Raw genomic sequence first — 18,290 nt, forward strand, 5'->3', positions numbered from 1 at the left:
TTTTTTTTTTTTTTTTTTTTTTTTTTTATCTGCAATATAAAGATAATATGAGAAACTACCTCGTGGATTAATGAGGTTGTTGGGAGGAAACACCCACCCCCATTGCTTTCGATCCCTGTGAGGACTTTCAGTCCTGAGAGTAGAAAGAATGACTCTTCCTCTCCACTCCCTTGTTTACTCTTTCTGAGGGAGGGGGTGGAACTGATCTGGTTGGTCAACTGGAGAAAAGGAGCAACCGCCTGTTGGGCCTAGCTGCTCCTGGCATGTACTTTTTGGATCTGGAACCCTGCAGGAAGAGTCTATTCTTCTCTTCCACAGGGTGTGCTTTCCAGGAGGCAGTTTACTTCCTGTTTGGTTTGTGGCTGGTGGGGAAGTTGAATTTTGGGGTGAAGTCAAAGGAGGTCAACTTTGGCCACAGATATAGGCTGTGCCTTCCAAATCCTGCTTTGATCAATAAAAAAAAAAAAGCAATATTTTAACTTCCATCTTTCTGACCCTGCATCTCCTTCTAAATTGGTAGAAGTAGGATGGGAGTGGGAGCAGCAATATACCACCTCAAACCTCCAGTGGAAATAATACATATAAAACACTTAAAATAATGTCTTGCAGCTTGTATAAGTTCAATCGATGTTTCCTATTAGTAGTAGTATCAGTGTTATTTACTATGATTATTCCTTTGGTTTAGAACATGTGGCCATTCTCTTCCCCTGGCCAACTCCCACTCATCCTTCAAGACTCATCTCACAAACATCTCCTTCAGACCTTTTCCCTGACTTGCCCCATCCCAACCCTCCTGGCTGGGTAGGGGGGTGCCTCCTTGGTGACTTCACAGCCCAGGAACCCCTGGGCTTCCTCCACTATTGCATTCGTCTCCCCTCTGGACTGTGAACACCTTAAGGGCAAGCAGGGGGGCCAAGCCTACCTTGTATCTCCTGTGCATGGTACAAAATCTTTGCTTGCTGGATGTTTAAGGGAAGAAAGGGAGGGAGGGTGGAGGGAGAGGGGGAAAAAAGAAGAGAGGAGAAAGCAATTTAGTTGAAGGGCTTCTTGACAGAGGTGGGGTGCCAGCAGAGGCGCAAATGTGAGCAAAAGGCAGGCCAGTTTAGGGCAATGGAAACAGCCCAGGAAGGCGAGAGGATAGGGTGGGGTGGGCTGTGGTGCAGGGAGGGGCAAGGTGGACAGTGGGAGAGGGAGCTGAGAAGGAAGTTCAGGGACACTGTCAGGCCTTGAATCCCAGGCTAAAGAGCTTAGGTTCCTTTCAATGGTCAATGGGGAGCCACTGAAGGATTCTACATAGAGAACTGGCACTATTCAAGCAGTGGTTTAGGAACTAAGACCAGAAATGATGAAGTTCCTGATTTTGCTCCTCCAGACTCCCCAGCCACTAATTCTGGGTTACTGTCTCCTCAGAGGCCTGTCTTCACCGTGAATCAAATATTAAAATCAACTTGCTATCAACTCTAACTTTGAAATGCTATTCAGCTGCTTGCAGGGACAGAGATGGGGAGCTGCCTCCACAGACATCTAGCCATCTGGCCTTTTCCATGGAACCTGGCTGGGAAGCTCATTTGAATAATTGGTTTTGGCAGTGTGCACTTGTGGGTTAGACACCTGATTACACTGCCAGCCCCAGTGTCCTTTCAACCTCCATAGAAACATCACTCAGGTTACATAAAGCAAGAGAGAGTCTCTGGGAGGTTAGGGTTTGTGTGGCTCCTGCTGTCACTCATGCGTCATCTGAACTAACTATGTGGCTCACGCACTGTGTGACCTTGAGCAAGTTACTTAGCTTCTCTGTGGCTTGGTTTCTTCTTTTCTCAAAGAGAGAGAGTGATTCCTTCTCTGCCAATGCCACAGGCTTCTTGTCAGTCTCTAAGAGAAGATGTGGGAATTGCGGCTTAGCAGAAATGCAAGTGGAAAGATTCGGTTACAGACTTAGGCTGAGGAGAGCTCAATGTCAGACTGCAGGGTGCATGTGGGATGCATCAGAAGGTGTACGGTCCCCAGAACGAGGCTTGCGATGGCCCCTTCCTCCTCCTGCTCCGCTAGTTAGCTCTATGAACTTGAGGGAGTTACCTAATCTACCTGTGCCTCAGTTTCCTTGTCTGTAAAGTGAAAATAATGTTACAGTTGTTCTAAGAATTAGATGAAATAATAAATGCAAAATGCCTAGAATAGTGCCAGGTCCAGAAGGTTCAATAGATGTTAGCTATCATCATCATCATAATTATGTCCTTGGGTCCTATACACTGTGCCTCAAAGACGATGACAAACATCTGGAGATGTTCAGAGGAGAGCAGGAAGGACAGGGAGAGGTGATTTCAAATTACTTATGAAAAGTTGGAAGGCTTTGGGGATATTCAGTGTGCAGAGTAGGAACAGGCAGTGATTTGAGTAAGAGGGGAGTGGGGAAGGGTGAGGACACACAATTTTCAGCCAGGTGAAGGGCTGCCATGTAAATAATGGTAATGGAATGCTCCTGAATAATCCTTCAGAGGGCAGAGACGGAGTTATACCCTAGCAGGTTTAGCTTAAATATTAGATACTCTCTAGCAGTCAGAGGAAGCGTCAGTGCAGCATGATGTTTTGGAAGGGTGGGAACCACCCATGCCTGGAGGTGGACAAGCAGAGAGGGCACGGCCAGCCCTCACAGATGCTGCTGAGGGGATCCCTGCTCCGGGCGGGGCACAGGACCAGGTGTTTCTTGATGATGCTATGACAGGGCACTCAGTGCAGGGGCAGGGATGACCAGGGCAGGGAAGGGGGCATAGCATGAGGAGGGTCTGGCAGATGTCTTGATGGGGCAATACTTGCTGTGGATCTTTGTTTTCCATTTCTAGCTTGATGAAAATGTGCAGTTTTTATGCTGCCACAGAACAAATAGAACATTGACATGTATTTTACATTTTGCATAGCTGATTTTATGTTTTATTCTATTTTGGACAGGTTGAAGTGTTCCTCCCTGTGGATGTTGAGGTGGAAGAGGTAGGCCAGTTTTGTGTGTGTGTGTATGCGTGTGTGTTGGAAATACCTTCCCTGGTGTTTCACCCTTTGCTTTGTTTCATGACCTTTTGCTGCACAAATTCCTCTTTATCTCCCTTTTATGTCTAGTGAACGATTATATCCTCCAACCTTCAAAGCCCCTCCCTCATCACCACCAGTCAGAAGGGAGCACTCTCTCTTCAGGAGAGAAAGCAGCACCAGGCTAAAACTTAGCATGCTACTGTCAGCCTCCGTGGGTTCATAAATCTTCTCTGACCCTTCATGGTGGGGAACCCGGGGCAAGTTCCTTGGTATACTCTCTCTTCAGGAGAGAAAGCAGCACCAGGCTAAAACTTAGCATGCTACTGTCAGCCTCCATGGGTTCATAAATCTTCTCTGACCCTTCATGGTGGGGAACCCGGGGCAAGTTCCTTGGTACCTCTGTGCCTCAGTTTCCTTCTTTATTTAAAATGGGGCTATCACACTAGCCCCACCATAAGGCTGTCGTTAGGATTCAGTGAAGTGATGCACACAATGCAGGTGAGCAGGCACTTACATATCAGCTCCTGTTATATCTCAGGCCTCCACAGCATCGCACTCTTACTTCTAGTACAAACACGGGGCTTCTTATTGGCAAGGGCTGCCTCCAATTTCCTGCTTCTCCAAGGCCCAGCACAGGGCCTGACACCCAGCAGGCCCTCAATAAACCTTAGTTAAATTGAATTTACTGCACTGAGGCATCTTTGCTACCTGAGGACTGCGAGGGCCAAGAGATATAATGAAGGTATAAGACTGTAGATCGTACAGCCTGCATTTCCACCATGGGGTCTGCAGTGCTGTGCTGTAAAGCAGAATCATTTCTGCGTGACACATCGAGGCCTGTTCCTCCCCCACCTCCACACTCCCAAGAAGCACTGAGGTTTTCTGAAGATGAGAAATTTCACAGCATCCTGCTATCTTTTGGGTAACTGCGTATTTTATGATGACTAATAGGCAATTACTATGGTAATATTGCAATTCAGCATGTGTGGGGTTTGGGAAATGAGAAATTATGGGTAACCACTTTGGACTCATTTCTATGGTAACAAAAAGTAATTGTCATTAAATACCAGTTATACTGAGGCTGTACCTGGTAATTATAGATTTTTATGCTCAGAAACATAAATAAAACCAATAAATTTATTCAAAGGTCTATGACTGTTTACTTATACGTGGCTCTGTGGAATACACAATGACAAGCACCTAATTAAGAAATGCAAACCCAACACAGAGTTTTTTATTGTCACACGGAGATGGAAAGTCTGTTTTTCAAATGCAAGGCAACTTGCGCATTACACATGCTCAGAAAACGCAGTGCGGTACAGTTGTGGGGGTTGTCTTCTCTCCAGAGGAAGTGATGGGGAGGAGAAGGGGACAGAGACTGTGCAAGTGCTGCCACATGCGTGCAAGGCCCTGCCTTCTGCAAGACACTGAGAGTTACCCGCCAATGCCAGACTGACTTGGCCCGTCATCCCCATAGCCCAGGAGCCTTCCAGCCAGAAGTTGTCTTGTAGCTTCTTGGCTCTGCAATACCTGAAGTTAGTATATTCATCCCTCAAGCCCCCTAGGAACGAGATCCTGCCAGAACTCTCTGCAATGCTCACATTGCAAAGTCGGTAGCCATACCATTCTCTTTTTTTAAATTGTGGTAAAATATGCATAACATAAAATTTACCATCTTAACCATTTTTAAGTGTACAGTTCATTGTTATTAAATACATTCAAATGTTGTGCCATCATCGCCACCATCCATTTCCAAAACTCCTTTCATTTTGAAAAATCAAAACTCTGTACCCATTAAACAATAACTCCCCATTCATCCTAACCCCCAGCCCCTGCAACCAACATTCTACTTTCTGTCTCTATGAATTTGACTACTCTAAGTACCTCACACAAGTGGAATCATACCGTATTTGTCTGTTTGTGCATATTTTACTTAGCATAATGTGCTCAAGGTTCATTTACGTTATCACTATACCGTTCTTGGCAGAACCTCTTCTCAGTGCTTCTAATAAATGATGGAATGTGGGTTCACAAATCTTCTGTGACCCTTCATGTTGGGGAACTTGGGACAAGTTCCTTGGTACCTCTGTGCCTCAATTTCCTCTCCCAAGAGGGAAGGAGGGAAACTGAGGCCGGGGAGGAAAGTATCTTGTCTGAGGGCAAACAAGAAGGTTCAGGAAAAGGGGAAAGTTAGACCACCAGTTCTCTGCTTCCACCCACAGCTTGTAAAGCAAAGGCAGTGTCTGGGAGTGTAGAGAGTCCCTGGATGCACCCTGAGACCTTGAACATGACTCTTCACCTTCTCAGCCTCAGTTTCCCCTTTGCTCAAAGGGATATAATAAAACTGGCTTTTCTTTCTCAATAGGTTGTTGTAATGATCGAATGCAGTTTCTAATGCCTTTAGAAGCATAATGCCCTGTACAGTAACAAAGTGTGGCTGAGAATCTAGAGTTTTTAAAATCAGAACAGCAGCTTATCATGCCAAATCATAAGAGTATTCAGGTCACAAGAGCATACAATGAGAATAGTTTGTGTTAGGAGACCATGTAGGTGAAGGTAGAGGGTTGGGGACTAACAGCATCTGGTGATAGTCAGTCTACACTGGGAATTGTAGCTTTGTGCCATAGCACAATCACTAAGAGCTGCTGTTTAGCTCATTTAGTCATTCAGAAAGGATATATCTTCAGACACTGTGCCAGGCATTGGGCGTACAGAAAATATAAACTCCTGACTTCATGGAGTTCACAGTCTGAAGGTAGAGACAATCATTAAACAGTCACATAAATAAACATATGATTACAAATTAGGACAGAACCATGAGATAAGAGCACAGAGTGTTATGAAAGAGTGTAATTGGAGACTCACTACACATTGCAGGAATTGGGAAGGGCTTTCTGCGAAGTGACATTAAGCCTAAGACCTGAACTGAAAAAAAGGCAAACGCAGTAAGCAAAACAGAGGGTACATTTCCACAGCGTCTTATACACCAGAACATAATTGTTACCTATTGTTATGTCATCTAGTATAACTGTTATAGACAGTTACTATAAAGTGCACTAGAGCTGCTACATATTGTTGCTGTCAACTTTAGTATAGACCCTATATACCCTTACATAAACCATAGTCTAGTACCAAATCAATAGTTTAGTTGGTAAATGCTGCTGCTGTTTAACACGAAAAGCATTATCTATCATGGTACAGCAGCCATCTATTGCTACTAAATGCTAGAGTGTACCTTCTCTATTTTACTATAAATACCATAGTGTAAGTACTTGTATTAGTAAATGTACGCTTAGCTGATGAAATCTGGGAAATCTCCCTGCTTATTCTTCCTAGATGGGATTATATACTTCCTTAATGTGGAGGATGAATGAGGAGGAGGAGGAGGAAGATAAGGAGGAATAAATTTTTATTTAGAACTTACAATGTGCCTAGCACTGCACTTTAAATGCATCACTCACAAAAGCCTCATAACTCTCTAGTAACCCCATTTACAGATGAGAAAAATGAAGCTTAGTGAGGCCATATAATTTTCCCAAGGTCATACAGCAAGTAGATGGCAGAGCAGAACTTGAAATTTGACCTGACACCCAAGTCCATGTTCTCAACCACTGACCTTCACTCCCTCCAATGCCCTTGCCTTCTCACCCTGCAGAGAACAGGACTGCTCAACTGTCTCTGCAGCCCAAAGAGATGCCTGTTCTATTCACAGGGTCTGGCGTGTCTGGTGCTGGGGGATGGGGGGCAGTAGGGAGGACCACTGGCTAGCTCAGACAGACCCGCATCCCTGCCCGCTCCTCACAGGCCACAGACCTAAGGCAGACTATTTAATTTCTCTGGGGCTTGACAGACTGCATACCTGGAGGGAAAGCATGAAAGACAGACAGACATAGTCACCTGCCTTCTGACCTGTTTGCAGTTGTGTGATCAGTTCTGTGAGGTCTGGCTCTGTTTACTGCCCTAGAATTCTGAGATGTTTCCTTCCTTCCTTCCTTCCTTCCTTCCTTCCTCCCTTCCTTCCTTCCTTCCTTCCTCCCTCCCTCCCTCCCCTCCTCTCCACCTTTCCTCCTGTACTCAAGCTAGTTTGAGTAGATTGTATTACTTACAAGCAGAAAAACCTTAAAAAACCCTCCTTCACAGAGTTGTCATAAGGATTAAATGAGATAAATGTGTGAGTGCTGACAGGTCATCGGGTCAGCAAGCAGAATTCTTAAAGTGATTTTTCCCAAAATGCATTTTATAAACCCTAACCCTGGGGCTGGGGGGTGTGGACCATGACACGTGCCTCTGGGAAACACTGAGCACTATACTCCCCTCTTGAGACTCCTATGTTTATTAGCATATTCAAAATTCTGAAAAGACTAATTGTAAAAGGACATGTTAAACTTTGCTTAACTCTGCATTTCCCAACTTTATTTAAACACTGAATTCTTTTTTCCCCCACAAAGCCTTGGCACGTCCCACCAAACCGTGGAAATGCTGCTATAGAGAGTAGTGTGGCTCTGAGAGGGACTGGCCTAGGGGACCCCTAAGGCACCTTGAAGCTCTCAATTCTGAGTCTTCATTATTATTTTTCATACTCTCCAAAGCTTTAGTAGTGAATTCTAATGATTGATAGGCTCTTTGTTGCTACTCAGAGCTGTTTTAGCAACAGGATTAATGCCTGTGGCTAGAGATTTTCTCCAGCTCTCATAATGAGAATCACATATTCTCACTAGGGGAATGTTGGGGATTGAAACTTTGGTATGAAACCATTTCTGAGGGTTGGAGCTGTTTTATCATGAAGTCCCCAAATCACAAAATCTGGAGCTTGAAGAAGTGAAGAAAGCATTTAGTCCTCCATTTCTACCTTGCTAGACATCTGAAGCCTAGAGAGGGGGGTATTTTGACCAAGGTCACAGACTTCTTTCCACTTGGTTCTTCCCCAGGCAGGCAGATCGTGACATAAATGTGTGTAGAGTGGCAGTACTGACCTCTCTCTGACCACTGCCGCTCTCGTAATTAAACAGAAATATTACCATGAATCAAATGGTCTTTTCACCACCATTATCACTAATAGTACATTCTGTCCAGGAAGGTGGAAAGGCTTTGCTCTCAGGCCTGCAACAAGCCATCAAATCTGCAAGTGCTAATGAACCATCACTTCAGCCAATTAAGAGAAGAAGCAAAGCTGTCTCTAATGAAAGCTTCATGCATCCCATTGGCTCTCTCTAACTCATACTCAGGGATACTAGGAAGACCCTCTGGGCCCAATTGCCATGCTCTTAGAAAGCCGTAAACCAACTCTGTGTAAACATGCCTGGCTGGTGGAGTATCAGGAGATTGGGTTCTGGTCTGAGCTAGGCCACTGACCTTGAGCAAGTCCCGTCTCATCTCTAGGCCTCAGTTTCTTCATTACTGAAGTCATCCCTCTTACTTTTTGAGCATCTACTATGTGCTGATCCCTGCTGCTAGGCACTGGCCACACAAAGACCATTATGGCTGTCCCTGCCTTCTGGTGACCTGAAGTCCAGTGGGGTCCATGCAGTGGGATAAGACTTGTTCAATAACCAGGCCTGTGGTAATGCAGAAAAAGGACTGAATAATTCTGTTTGGATTTTGGGGGAATGTTCTCCAGAAGGAGGGACATGAGCTGAGTTGCAGAGAGGGTTAGTGATATAAAGAAGGCATGAGGAGGTGCTGGGCAGAAGGCAGCCTGATGAAGCTAAGGCAGCAGGAACCAACAGGACGTGGCTGAGGAACAAGGTTTTGTTCTGAGTAGCTGGATCAACAGTTCTAGGAGTGAGGGGTGGGAGGTGAGGCAGAACAGTGGACAGACAAGCAGCAGGTCACACAGAGCCTTGCATGCAGAGCTGGGGAAACTGAATGTTATCTTGAAGGTCGTGAGCCTAATCCACTCTCAAGCTGTATAATTTGGGAAGTGAAGTTAACAGTCAATGATTTACTGACTGAGTGACCTTGGGCAAGTCGGTTGCCCTACTGTGAAATAAGGGTAATGGCACTATCTATTTCAAAGGATTCGATGTTCTTTTGGCTGATGGTCCCCTGGGCAGTGGAATTTTAGGCTGTAAATTATGGTGCTAAGCTAGAAGAAAGAGAGTTTGAGATATGAGTGCCTGAGTGAGTATAGGGCTAGCTGGTTTGCCCACACCACAGAGACATGCTGTTCAGATGATCTGGGATGCCACTCCACTTCAGTAATGATCTCCAAGAAGAAGCACAGCAGCAAAACAGTAATCATTATAACCACCATGCAATATCCTAAAAGCACATTCCTTCCTACTGCTTCTTTTTTTTTTTTTTTTTTTTTTGTCTTTTGTCTTTTTCCGTGTCCGGCAATGGATCGCAACCCTCAGTGTTGCCCCCGTACCGGACTGGGGACCGGCAACGGGATTGCAACCCTCGGCGTTGCTCCCGCGCCTCGCTCAGCCAGTGAGCGGGAACCGGTCTGTATGTGGGATCCGAACCCTCGGGCGGGAGCGCCGCCGCGCTTCCCAAGCGGCGCACTATCCAGTGCGCCACCAGGCCGGCCCCTTACCGCTTCTTTTGATGCCCACAACTGCCCTACCAGGTATGTAATTGTTTTCTCTATTATGCAAGAGAAACTGAGCATCAGAGAGGTAAGGTAAATTTCCCAAGGTTACACAGGAAGTAGGTGCAAAAACTGATACTTTAGGTCTCCTGATTCCTGATCCAGCAAGCTGTCCAGAAAAGCCCAGCAAGTGACCTCAGGCAGCTGTGCATGAAAGAGCCAAATCTCATTAGCCACATCCTCAATAGCCAGGTGAAACCTCCTCTAATTAAACTTATGGGGAGCCGAAAAATTCTTCCTCCAAAATATATCCCTGATTTCTTCTTGCTTCCATACCCCATCCTGTGACTACCTGCTTCCAGGCATTCTTCCCAGTCTCTCACCTGTAATTGCCCAGGTAGACTCCATCAGGGTTGAGCATTGGTGCAATCTTGAAGACCAGGTGTTCTCGTAGAACACGGGCAATAGGGTGCTGGCTTACAAGGAAGTCAATAATCCCTAGGGAAAGAGAAGAGTCTGGGTTAACCTCAAAGTGTTTCAAGGAGGGAGCACATTTTTCTCAGCTTAGAAAACAGTAAGAGTTCAAAAGGTGATTTGGGGCCTGTGTGGTTATTGGCCACTGTGGGTGTGTGGCTATGCCTTCTGTGTTACCCAGTGAATTTTACAAATGCATCTCTGTTTCCAACAGACAGACAGTTCAAGACACAACGTTAAAGCCCATGGGCAGGAGAGAGAGAGAATTTCCAGCTGTAGGGAACAGGGATGGCCTCCAAGAAAAGATGGCATTTGAGCTATGCCTTGCAGGGCCCACCAGGTTTTGACAGACACAGACGGAGGAGAGGTGGGAACAATAAATTAAGAGATGCTCTCTACTGGGCACACCATTAGCTAAACGTTGACATAGATGTGATGATCATAGTGTCAGGAGTCTCAGAGACCTAAATCTTCATGTTGCTGATAGGCACACCAAGAAGTAGAGAGGAGAAGGGATTTGGCCAAAGTCACAGGAGGAGATGGAGGTTTCATCAATGCCCCCCCAACTCTGCTCCTTCCCCATTTTTTTCTTTTTTCCCTTTTTTTGTCTTTTTTTACTGACCAGTAACGGGATCGCAACCCTCGGTGTCGCGCCCACACCGCGCTCAGCCAGTGAGCGGGAACCGGTCTCCACATGGGATCCGAACCCTCGGCGGGAGCGCCCCGCGCTCCCAAGCGGCGCACTCTCCAGTGCGCCACCGGGCCGGCCCAGCTCCTTCCCCATTTTAAGGATCTTCTGCACCCAGAATCCAGGGCAGGCCATCCTCCCTGCTTCTCATTGGCATAAACACCACCCTGCCTGCAGGTCACCAAATTTAGGAAAGCTGAATTTTCCATGACTTTCTTCCCCCTGCCAGGCAGACCCCAGTCCCTTCCTTGAATTGAGCAAATCTGCCCCTCTTCTCCATCTCTCTGCCTCTCTTCTAGTCCAAGCCACCATCACCATCTGGCCTGGATGACAGCCACTGCCTCTGGAATGTGCCCTCATCACTGCAGCCAGAGGGATCTTCTGAAAGTGCAACTCTGACCCTGTCCCTCCCTTCCTTGATATCCTTCTGGTGATAGCATGCATCCACCTGCAGGAGAGGGGGTGAGCAAACAAGCAGCTCTAAGCCCTTGTCTCTCCCCTCCTCTTCTCCACACTTCTACCTCTTCATCAGAGACCTGAAAAAAATGGGCAAAATGGAGCTCTGGCTTTCCATGAATTCCTGTAATGGAGAAAGTGATAGGAGAAGGCAAAACATTCCCAAAATGCAGAAGGAGAATCCCTCTTCTGCTGGGGAGAGGAGGAAAGGTGCCAAGGAGAAGGAAGCTTTTGCTCTGGGCCCTGAAGACATAGCTAGGTTTGGACAGACAGGCGGGACGAAGGCAGTAGTGACTCAGAACCACTCACATGCTCAGTGGTAGATTGCTCCAGAGCACATTCCAAAGCTGCTACGGCCAGGGAGGGACATCTCAGGCTTTTCTTCAGCCAGGACTGAGGATCCATCGGCAGCTGAAAGCCACTTGGACATCATTTACCTCTCAGCTGAAGCGGCAGTGGACCAGATGCCCTGATTTATTTGTTGGTCCTCATATTAAAGCCGCAGTTTGCCAGTAAACAGGCAGGGTAATGATGCCAGGCGCCCTTGTTAGGGGCTAATAATTGCTTAATCTGTCCGCTAATTGACCCCAGCTCCCGGGGCGGCCCTCCATCACGGAGCCAGCCTGCGCTCCGGGCCTGGCCATGCTGCCTGAGAGAATGGCTTCTGGAAATGGAGTGGCTCATTGTGATCCATCCTCCTTCACAGATGAGCAGATTAATTGGGCTGCCAATTAGGCAGCTAATAAAAGAATGAGAGAAAACAAAGTCAGACCAGAGTCTGCAGCCACCCAGAGCTCCCTCTCCCAGGGTGGATGTGGGGCAAGGAGAGGGGAGGTTTTAGACTCATGTCTTGGCTTAAAGGTCAATACAATTCAACAGGAGTCATTCCCATTGATTAAGAAATCAGGAAAAGATCTTTCCCTTTTTTTCTTCTTTTCTTTGGTGGTGGGGGAGGGTGGTAAGTGAAGAGGAATATGAAGAAGAATGTGGGAGAAAGTAGAACTAGAGAGAAAATGCCATCTCTGACCAAAAGCATTGCATGGACCAAGGAAGCAGAGGGGCCATGGGAGCAGAAGGGCTTGGGGACCTACATTCAAATCTTAACTGGTCATTAGCTACAGAGCTACTTACTAGCTTTCTCTGACCAGTGTTCACATCTTGATAGAGGGATAATAAGGCCTAATCTGGAAGACTGCTGCTGTGTGACCGGGTTAGAGCTCCTATATTTCAGCTGCCTGACACAGTGCCTAAAAATTGTGACATGCTTTAATAAACTCAGATCAAAGGTTGAAAGGCAATGGGGTGAAAACAGGATTAATTTTAGAAGTAGGAGGCCTGGTTTGAGAAGTTTACTATGGAATTTGGAGAAGCCAACAAACCAAAACAGAACATGGGTTCTAGTTTTGGCTTAGTTACTGGGCAACTGATAGAAAGCCTCTGGTCCTACTCTCAGCTTTAAAACTAGCCGAAAGAACTAAATAGTTCCCAAGGACTCACCCAACACTGACATTTTATGATTCCACTTATTCTATTCCTCTCCCCCAAAGTAGAAGAATCCTCATCCATCAAGTGGAAACAATAATCGTCCTCCTTCTGGGAGACACCATCAACCCCCTTGAGATCAGCCTTTGCTCCTTCTATAAACAACTTTGTCAGGTTCTTTCCTTTGAAGACAGGAAGGCTGGACACTAGAGAGGCTGCAGGAGAAGAAGGCAAGTTGGTGGAGTCCCGGCCTCTGGCTGGCCAGCGTGAACCTCGCCAGGAAAACCACAACCGAACCTCAGAGTGTTTGGTTGAGGGCTGGGCACAGAGCAGGTGCTTAATAAGTGCCTATGGATGGATCGCTCCCAGGAATTCATTCAATCTTGACAAAGCATGAGGTTAGGTGAACTGATAACCACTCAGTCTGCATTCAGTGGCACACCAAATGCTGGGTATTCCAAGATGAATACATACATGTTCCTGCCTCAGAGGGGAGCATGGTAAGAGCAGACTCTGAAACTTAGCTATCTGGGTTTGACTCCTTTCTCTGCCATTCATTGTCTGTGTGGCCTTAACCTTGCAGTTGCTCAGTTTTCTTGTCAGTTAAAAGGGGAGAATAATAATTACTTGTTAGCCTTTGTGAGGATTTGAATGACTGGATACAAGCAAAGTGTCTGACACATAGTAAGTGTATACAAGGGTACTTCCAAAAGTTCATGGAAAGATCTGCATCACTGTTCAGTTCTATTTTCCCAGGAACTTTTTCAGCACCTCGTATATGCATTGCTTTTATCATTGCTCTTACTTCGTTTGCCTATAGGTGTGGGGAAGGGAGGAGTGTTCAGAGATGAGCAGGAGAAGTGAACAGGGACTCGCTGGTCCAACTAAAAACACACATAGAGCACTGAACAGCCACAGAAGGCTTTCTTATAAAAAAATTAATTTAATTTATCAATAGACAATGTGATTGATTATTGTGGCCCATTACAGAAACCTCCCTCCCCCCTCCCTCCCAACAACCTCATATCTGTTCGCTTGTCATAACAACTTCAAGGAATTGTGATTGTTGTGTCTTCTTCCCCGTCCCCCCCCCAGTTTATTTGTGTATTTATTTATTTATTTTTAGCTCCCACAAATAAGTGAGAACATGTGATATTTCTCTTTCTGTGCCTGACTCGTTTCACTTAATATCATTTTCTCTAGGTCCATCCATGTTGTTGCAAATGGCAGTATTTCATTCTTTTTTATACCAGAGTAGTATTCCATTGTGTAAGCCAGGAATGTACAGTGGGATCTGGGCTTTGGAGAACTCCCCCTGGTGGCAGCGTGGGATGTGGCATAGAGGGAAGAAGTAACATGGGGCAGGGAGTCTTGACGGCAGGAGAGAGGTGGAGGAGGAGAGGGGAGCACAGACACAGCAGAGAGCTGGCAAACGTAAAGCACATTGCAGTCAGGAACCAGGGTTCCACAAGTTGGGGAACTGCAGGGCCTCTGTAGTGACCAAGGCCCAGAGTCATGAGGATGCAGCAGGTGGAAGGGAAGCAATGTAGACAGATGTCAACACCCATGATGAGATTATTTGTCTACCATCCCCAAAAGCATCAGAACTCTTTGCTGAAATCACACAACTTAAGAGAAAAGTAACTGAGATTATATTTCTGGCGCCTGGCCGAACTGGGCCTCAAAACGGAAACTGAGTTCAGTTATAGAAAAATAAGGAAAATTACATTTCCTGCACCTTTGAGTTTCTGGGATTGAGGTTTGCATCTGCTGTTCAGATCTGTCTTCTCTCCAGGCCATGAACTCCAGGATGGCAGGGACAGGTCTGCTTTCTTTGCAAGTCTATTCTCAGTGCCTAGCTCAATGCCTGGCACAGGGAAAGTTCTCAATAGATGTGTGTGAAATGAATGAATAAAGATAGACCCATAATGACAGTCAATAGCTGCACTAACTTCTGATTCCATTGGCTCCATTTTATAGTCAGAGAAACAAAGTCAAGGTGTGGCATTACTTGCTGAGCATCTCACACAGGCCTACTTGGGATTCAGACCCTGTTCTGCTGGCTCCAAATCAGTGCTCTTTCCATTAAGGCAAGATAGGAAGAGCCAGGAGTCTATCTGCATGTGATCTGCAGAATGATTTACATGTGCTTGCATGATTTTCTCTCTAGAGAGTTCTTCTATTGTTTCTGTTCTCTGGTTGGAGGCAGAATACTGTAGTGGGAAGAGCCCAGGCTTGAAGCAAGACAGCCTGAGATCTCTGCTGAGCCCAGAGTGTGGTCGCAGCCTCTCTAGGCCCTCGCCTGACCTGGCACCAAGCCCTTGCCTGCCTTCAGCTGAGACCAATGGCCTCAAATGATGAAATCACTGGAAGTCTGACCCCAATGAGCCTGAAGTTCACAGAATGTAAGTCCTCACCCTTCCAGCCCCAACTCTGCCCATTTCACAGATGAAGAGAGAGAGAGAAACCCCATCCCAACCCTTTAGAGGATCTAGCCTTGAACTTACAATATGAGGCTGTTTGGGAGAGAGAGAGAGAGAGAGACAAATACGTGAGGAAAAGAGGTGAGGGAAACAGTGTGGGGAGGGGCAAATGTCACCACTTCACCTTCAGGAAAGATTAGGTTGTGGTTGGTCCTGGTGGCTGGTGGTATTGGTGGTTGTGAGAGCACAGGGTGTGGGGGTGTGTGTGCACATACATTCATGCTCTCCGCCTCCTCTTACCCCCCACAGAATAGCCCTGAGGAGTGAACTCCCTGGTGGGGGGGCAGCTCTTCATCTCCACAGCCTAGGCCCTGGTGGTCATACTGGCATGTAGCAGCAGGGCTCAGGCTGGGAGAACACCTGGATCTAGTTCCCATACCACTACTAACTGGCCAGGCGACCTTCAGTGAGTCACTTGACTTTTCTGGAAAGTAGGGCTAAGGGCTGCCCAGGGACTTGGTGGGGTTACTGCATCAGAGCAAAGGGGAAGGGGAGCAGGTTAGCTCTGCTCAGGCACCTCTGTGTGCCTGGTGCCTCCCCGAGCATGGACACATGCTCTCTCGTGTGATCCTCACAGCAGCTCCCTGAGGAAGACACAGCTGTCCCCATTCTGCTGGTGAGGAAGCAGAGGCTCTGAGGGTCAAAGTTGTGTTGTTGCAGAGCTCTGAAAGGGGTGGTATTTAGGGTGGCAGGGCTCATATCTCCACAAGACTCTGCTTGATGGTGGGATGGCTGTCTCTGTGTCCTGTCTGCTATCCCAAACCCCATTCATGGCCCCTGTGAGGCCAAACTATCCCTGTTCTCCAGCGGCAATGTGAGAGGTCAAAGGAACTCCCATGTTGCCCTGTGGCAGGGTGTATGGGAGCTGGTGTCCGGAGCTGCACTGCCTGGATAGTTTGGCCTCACAGAGGCCATGAGTGGGGTTTGGGACAGAAGATAGGACACAGAGACAGCCATCGGGGGGGGGGGGGGCAGCTCTTCATCTCCACAGCCTAGGCCCTGGTGGTCATGCTGGCATGTAGCAGCAGGGCTCAGGCTGGGAGAAGACCTGGATCTATTCCCCATACCACTACTAACTGGCCAGGTGAACTTCAGTGAGTCCCTTGACTTTTCTAGAAAGTAGGGCTAAGGGCTGCCCAGGGACTTGGTGGGGTTACTGCATCAGAGCAAAGGGGAAGGGGAGCAGGTTAGCTCTGCTCAGGCACCTCCGTGTGCCTGGTGCCTCCCCGAGCATGGACACATGCTCTCTCATGTGACCCTCACAGCAGCTCCCTGAGGAAGACACAGCTGTCCCCATTCTGCTGGTGAGGAAACAGAGGCTCTGAGGGTCAAAGTTGTGTTGTTGCAGAGCTCTGAAAGGGGTGGTATTTAGGGTGGTAGGGCTCCTATCTCCACAAGACTCTGCTTGATGGTGGGATGGCTGTCTCTGTGTCCTGTCTGCTGTCCCAAACCCCATTCATGGCCCCTGTGAGGCCAAACTATCCCTGTTCTCCAGCAGCAATGTGAGAGGTCAAAGGAGCTCCCATGTTGCCCTGTGGCAGGGTGTATGGGAGCTGGTGTCTGGAGCTGCACTGCCTAGATAGTTTGGCCTCACAGAGGCCATGAGTGGGGTTTGGGACAGAAGATAGGACACAGAGACAGCCATCCCACCACCAAGCAGAATCTTGTGGAGATATAAGCCCTGTCACCCTAAATACCACCCCTTCCAGAGCTCTGCGACAACACAACTTTAGTCTACTTCCAGCAGCAGGTGCATCAACAGCTCGGCAGTGAGAACCATGGTCCCAGCCAGATGGGGATGACCAGGCCTCACTTGCCTGTGCCCTGCTCAAGGTCACTGAGCCAGTTAACGGGGAAGAGTTAACAGAACCAAAGNAAGAGCTCTGCGACAACACAACTTTAGTCTACTTCCAGCAGCAGGTGCATCAACAGCTCGGCAGTGAGAACCATGCTCCCAGCCAGATGGGGATGACCAGGCCTCACATGCCTGTGCCCTGCTCAAGGTCACTGAGCCAGTTAACGGGGAAGAGTTAACAGAACCAAAGGGATCACAGCCAGCATCCTTCCATGCCTCAGACCCACCTGCCAGCCCCAGAACAAAGTGGGCTGGGGAAGGGACCAAGCTGATAGTTGTGATTGGGGGAGAAACCCCCAGCTGCACCCTGTGGGACTGTGATCTGGGCTGCCCCACGTGACTGAGAGACCTGCATGCAAGACTGTGCCTCATTCCTTTATTGATAATGGGGTAGAGATGCCTGTCTTATGTTGCCTCAAGGAAAGATGTGTTTCAAGGGACAGACACAGAGGCAGGGAAAGAAGATGAACAGAGTTGGGGAGATAAATTCCAAAGCCACATCTGTCATGAATTAGTTATGTGACCTCAGGTAAGCCATTTCACTTCTCTGGGCCTCCACATCCTTGTCTGTAAAATGCACATCAATTGTGGGGTGGTCAGAACTCTACTCTGTGTTCCTCTAGGTACAAAGCATTGCCTTCTAGCATTCCCCATCCCTGAATGGAACAAGGGAGTGTGTACAGGCTTGGGAGTTGGCCAGAACCACGTTCAAAGCCCCCCTCTGCCATTTACTGGCAGTGTGACCTTGAGGCTTCTCTTTCTGAACTCAGTTTTAACATCCCAAAGCCAACACAGTATTTGTTTCTCCCAATAGCACTACAAGATGAACAAGATAACCCCACTTGAAAGGCGTGAAAAATGACAGTTGGCAACCCAGCCCTAGGCCTTAAATAGTTCGTGGTTGATAGGGGCAGAAACAAATCTAAATCAAGTACATAACAGATCAGGGCAGTAGGGAGGACCATCATCAGTAAAGAGGATGGTTATCTTTAGACCCACAATGTAGGCACAAAGTAGGGGCCTGGAGGGAGTGGGATAGGAAGGTCCACAGTGGGGCCACTTGAAATGAACCTTAGGAGAGGAGAGGTGCTTACCAGGTGGCAAAGAGTAGGCACAGGGACTCCTAGGCAGAGGGAGCAGCAGGTGCAAAGGTCCAGTGGTAGAGAGAAAGCTGCCCACTCAGGGATTCAGCTCTGTGGGGCTCAGGTGTAATGAGGCTGAAACTGTGGTGAGAGCCACGCCACATGGAGGTTGTGAATGTCACACTAAGGAGTTTGGGGTTTATTTTGAGAAAGT

At 47.4% G+C, this 18,290-nt stretch overlaps 1 protein-coding gene across 1 annotated transcript in view; it reads right to left on the reverse strand.

Annotated features, from left to right (window-relative positions):
- AGBL4 (ATP/GTP binding protein-like 4) overlaps window positions 1-18,290 on the reverse strand; it is a gene marked incomplete at its 3' end in the record, with an annotated part of 84,998 nt that overhangs the window by 61,774 nt on the left and 4,934 nt on the right. Inside the window, exon 3 of the mRNA XM_008589367.1 lies at window positions 9,940-10,054. Within this exon, the coding sequence (XP_008587589.1) occupies window positions 9,940-10,054 (115 nt within the window). The remainder of the gene's footprint in view (window positions 1-9,939; window positions 10,055-18,290) is intronic.

The sequence above is a fragment of the Galeopterus variegatus genome, unplaced genomic scaffold, assembly GCF_000696425.1.
Source record: "Galeopterus variegatus unplaced genomic scaffold, G_variegatus-3.0.2 Scaffold5406, whole genome shotgun sequence".
Taxonomy (NCBI): Eukaryota; Metazoa; Chordata; class Mammalia; order Dermoptera; family Cynocephalidae; genus Galeopterus; species Galeopterus variegatus.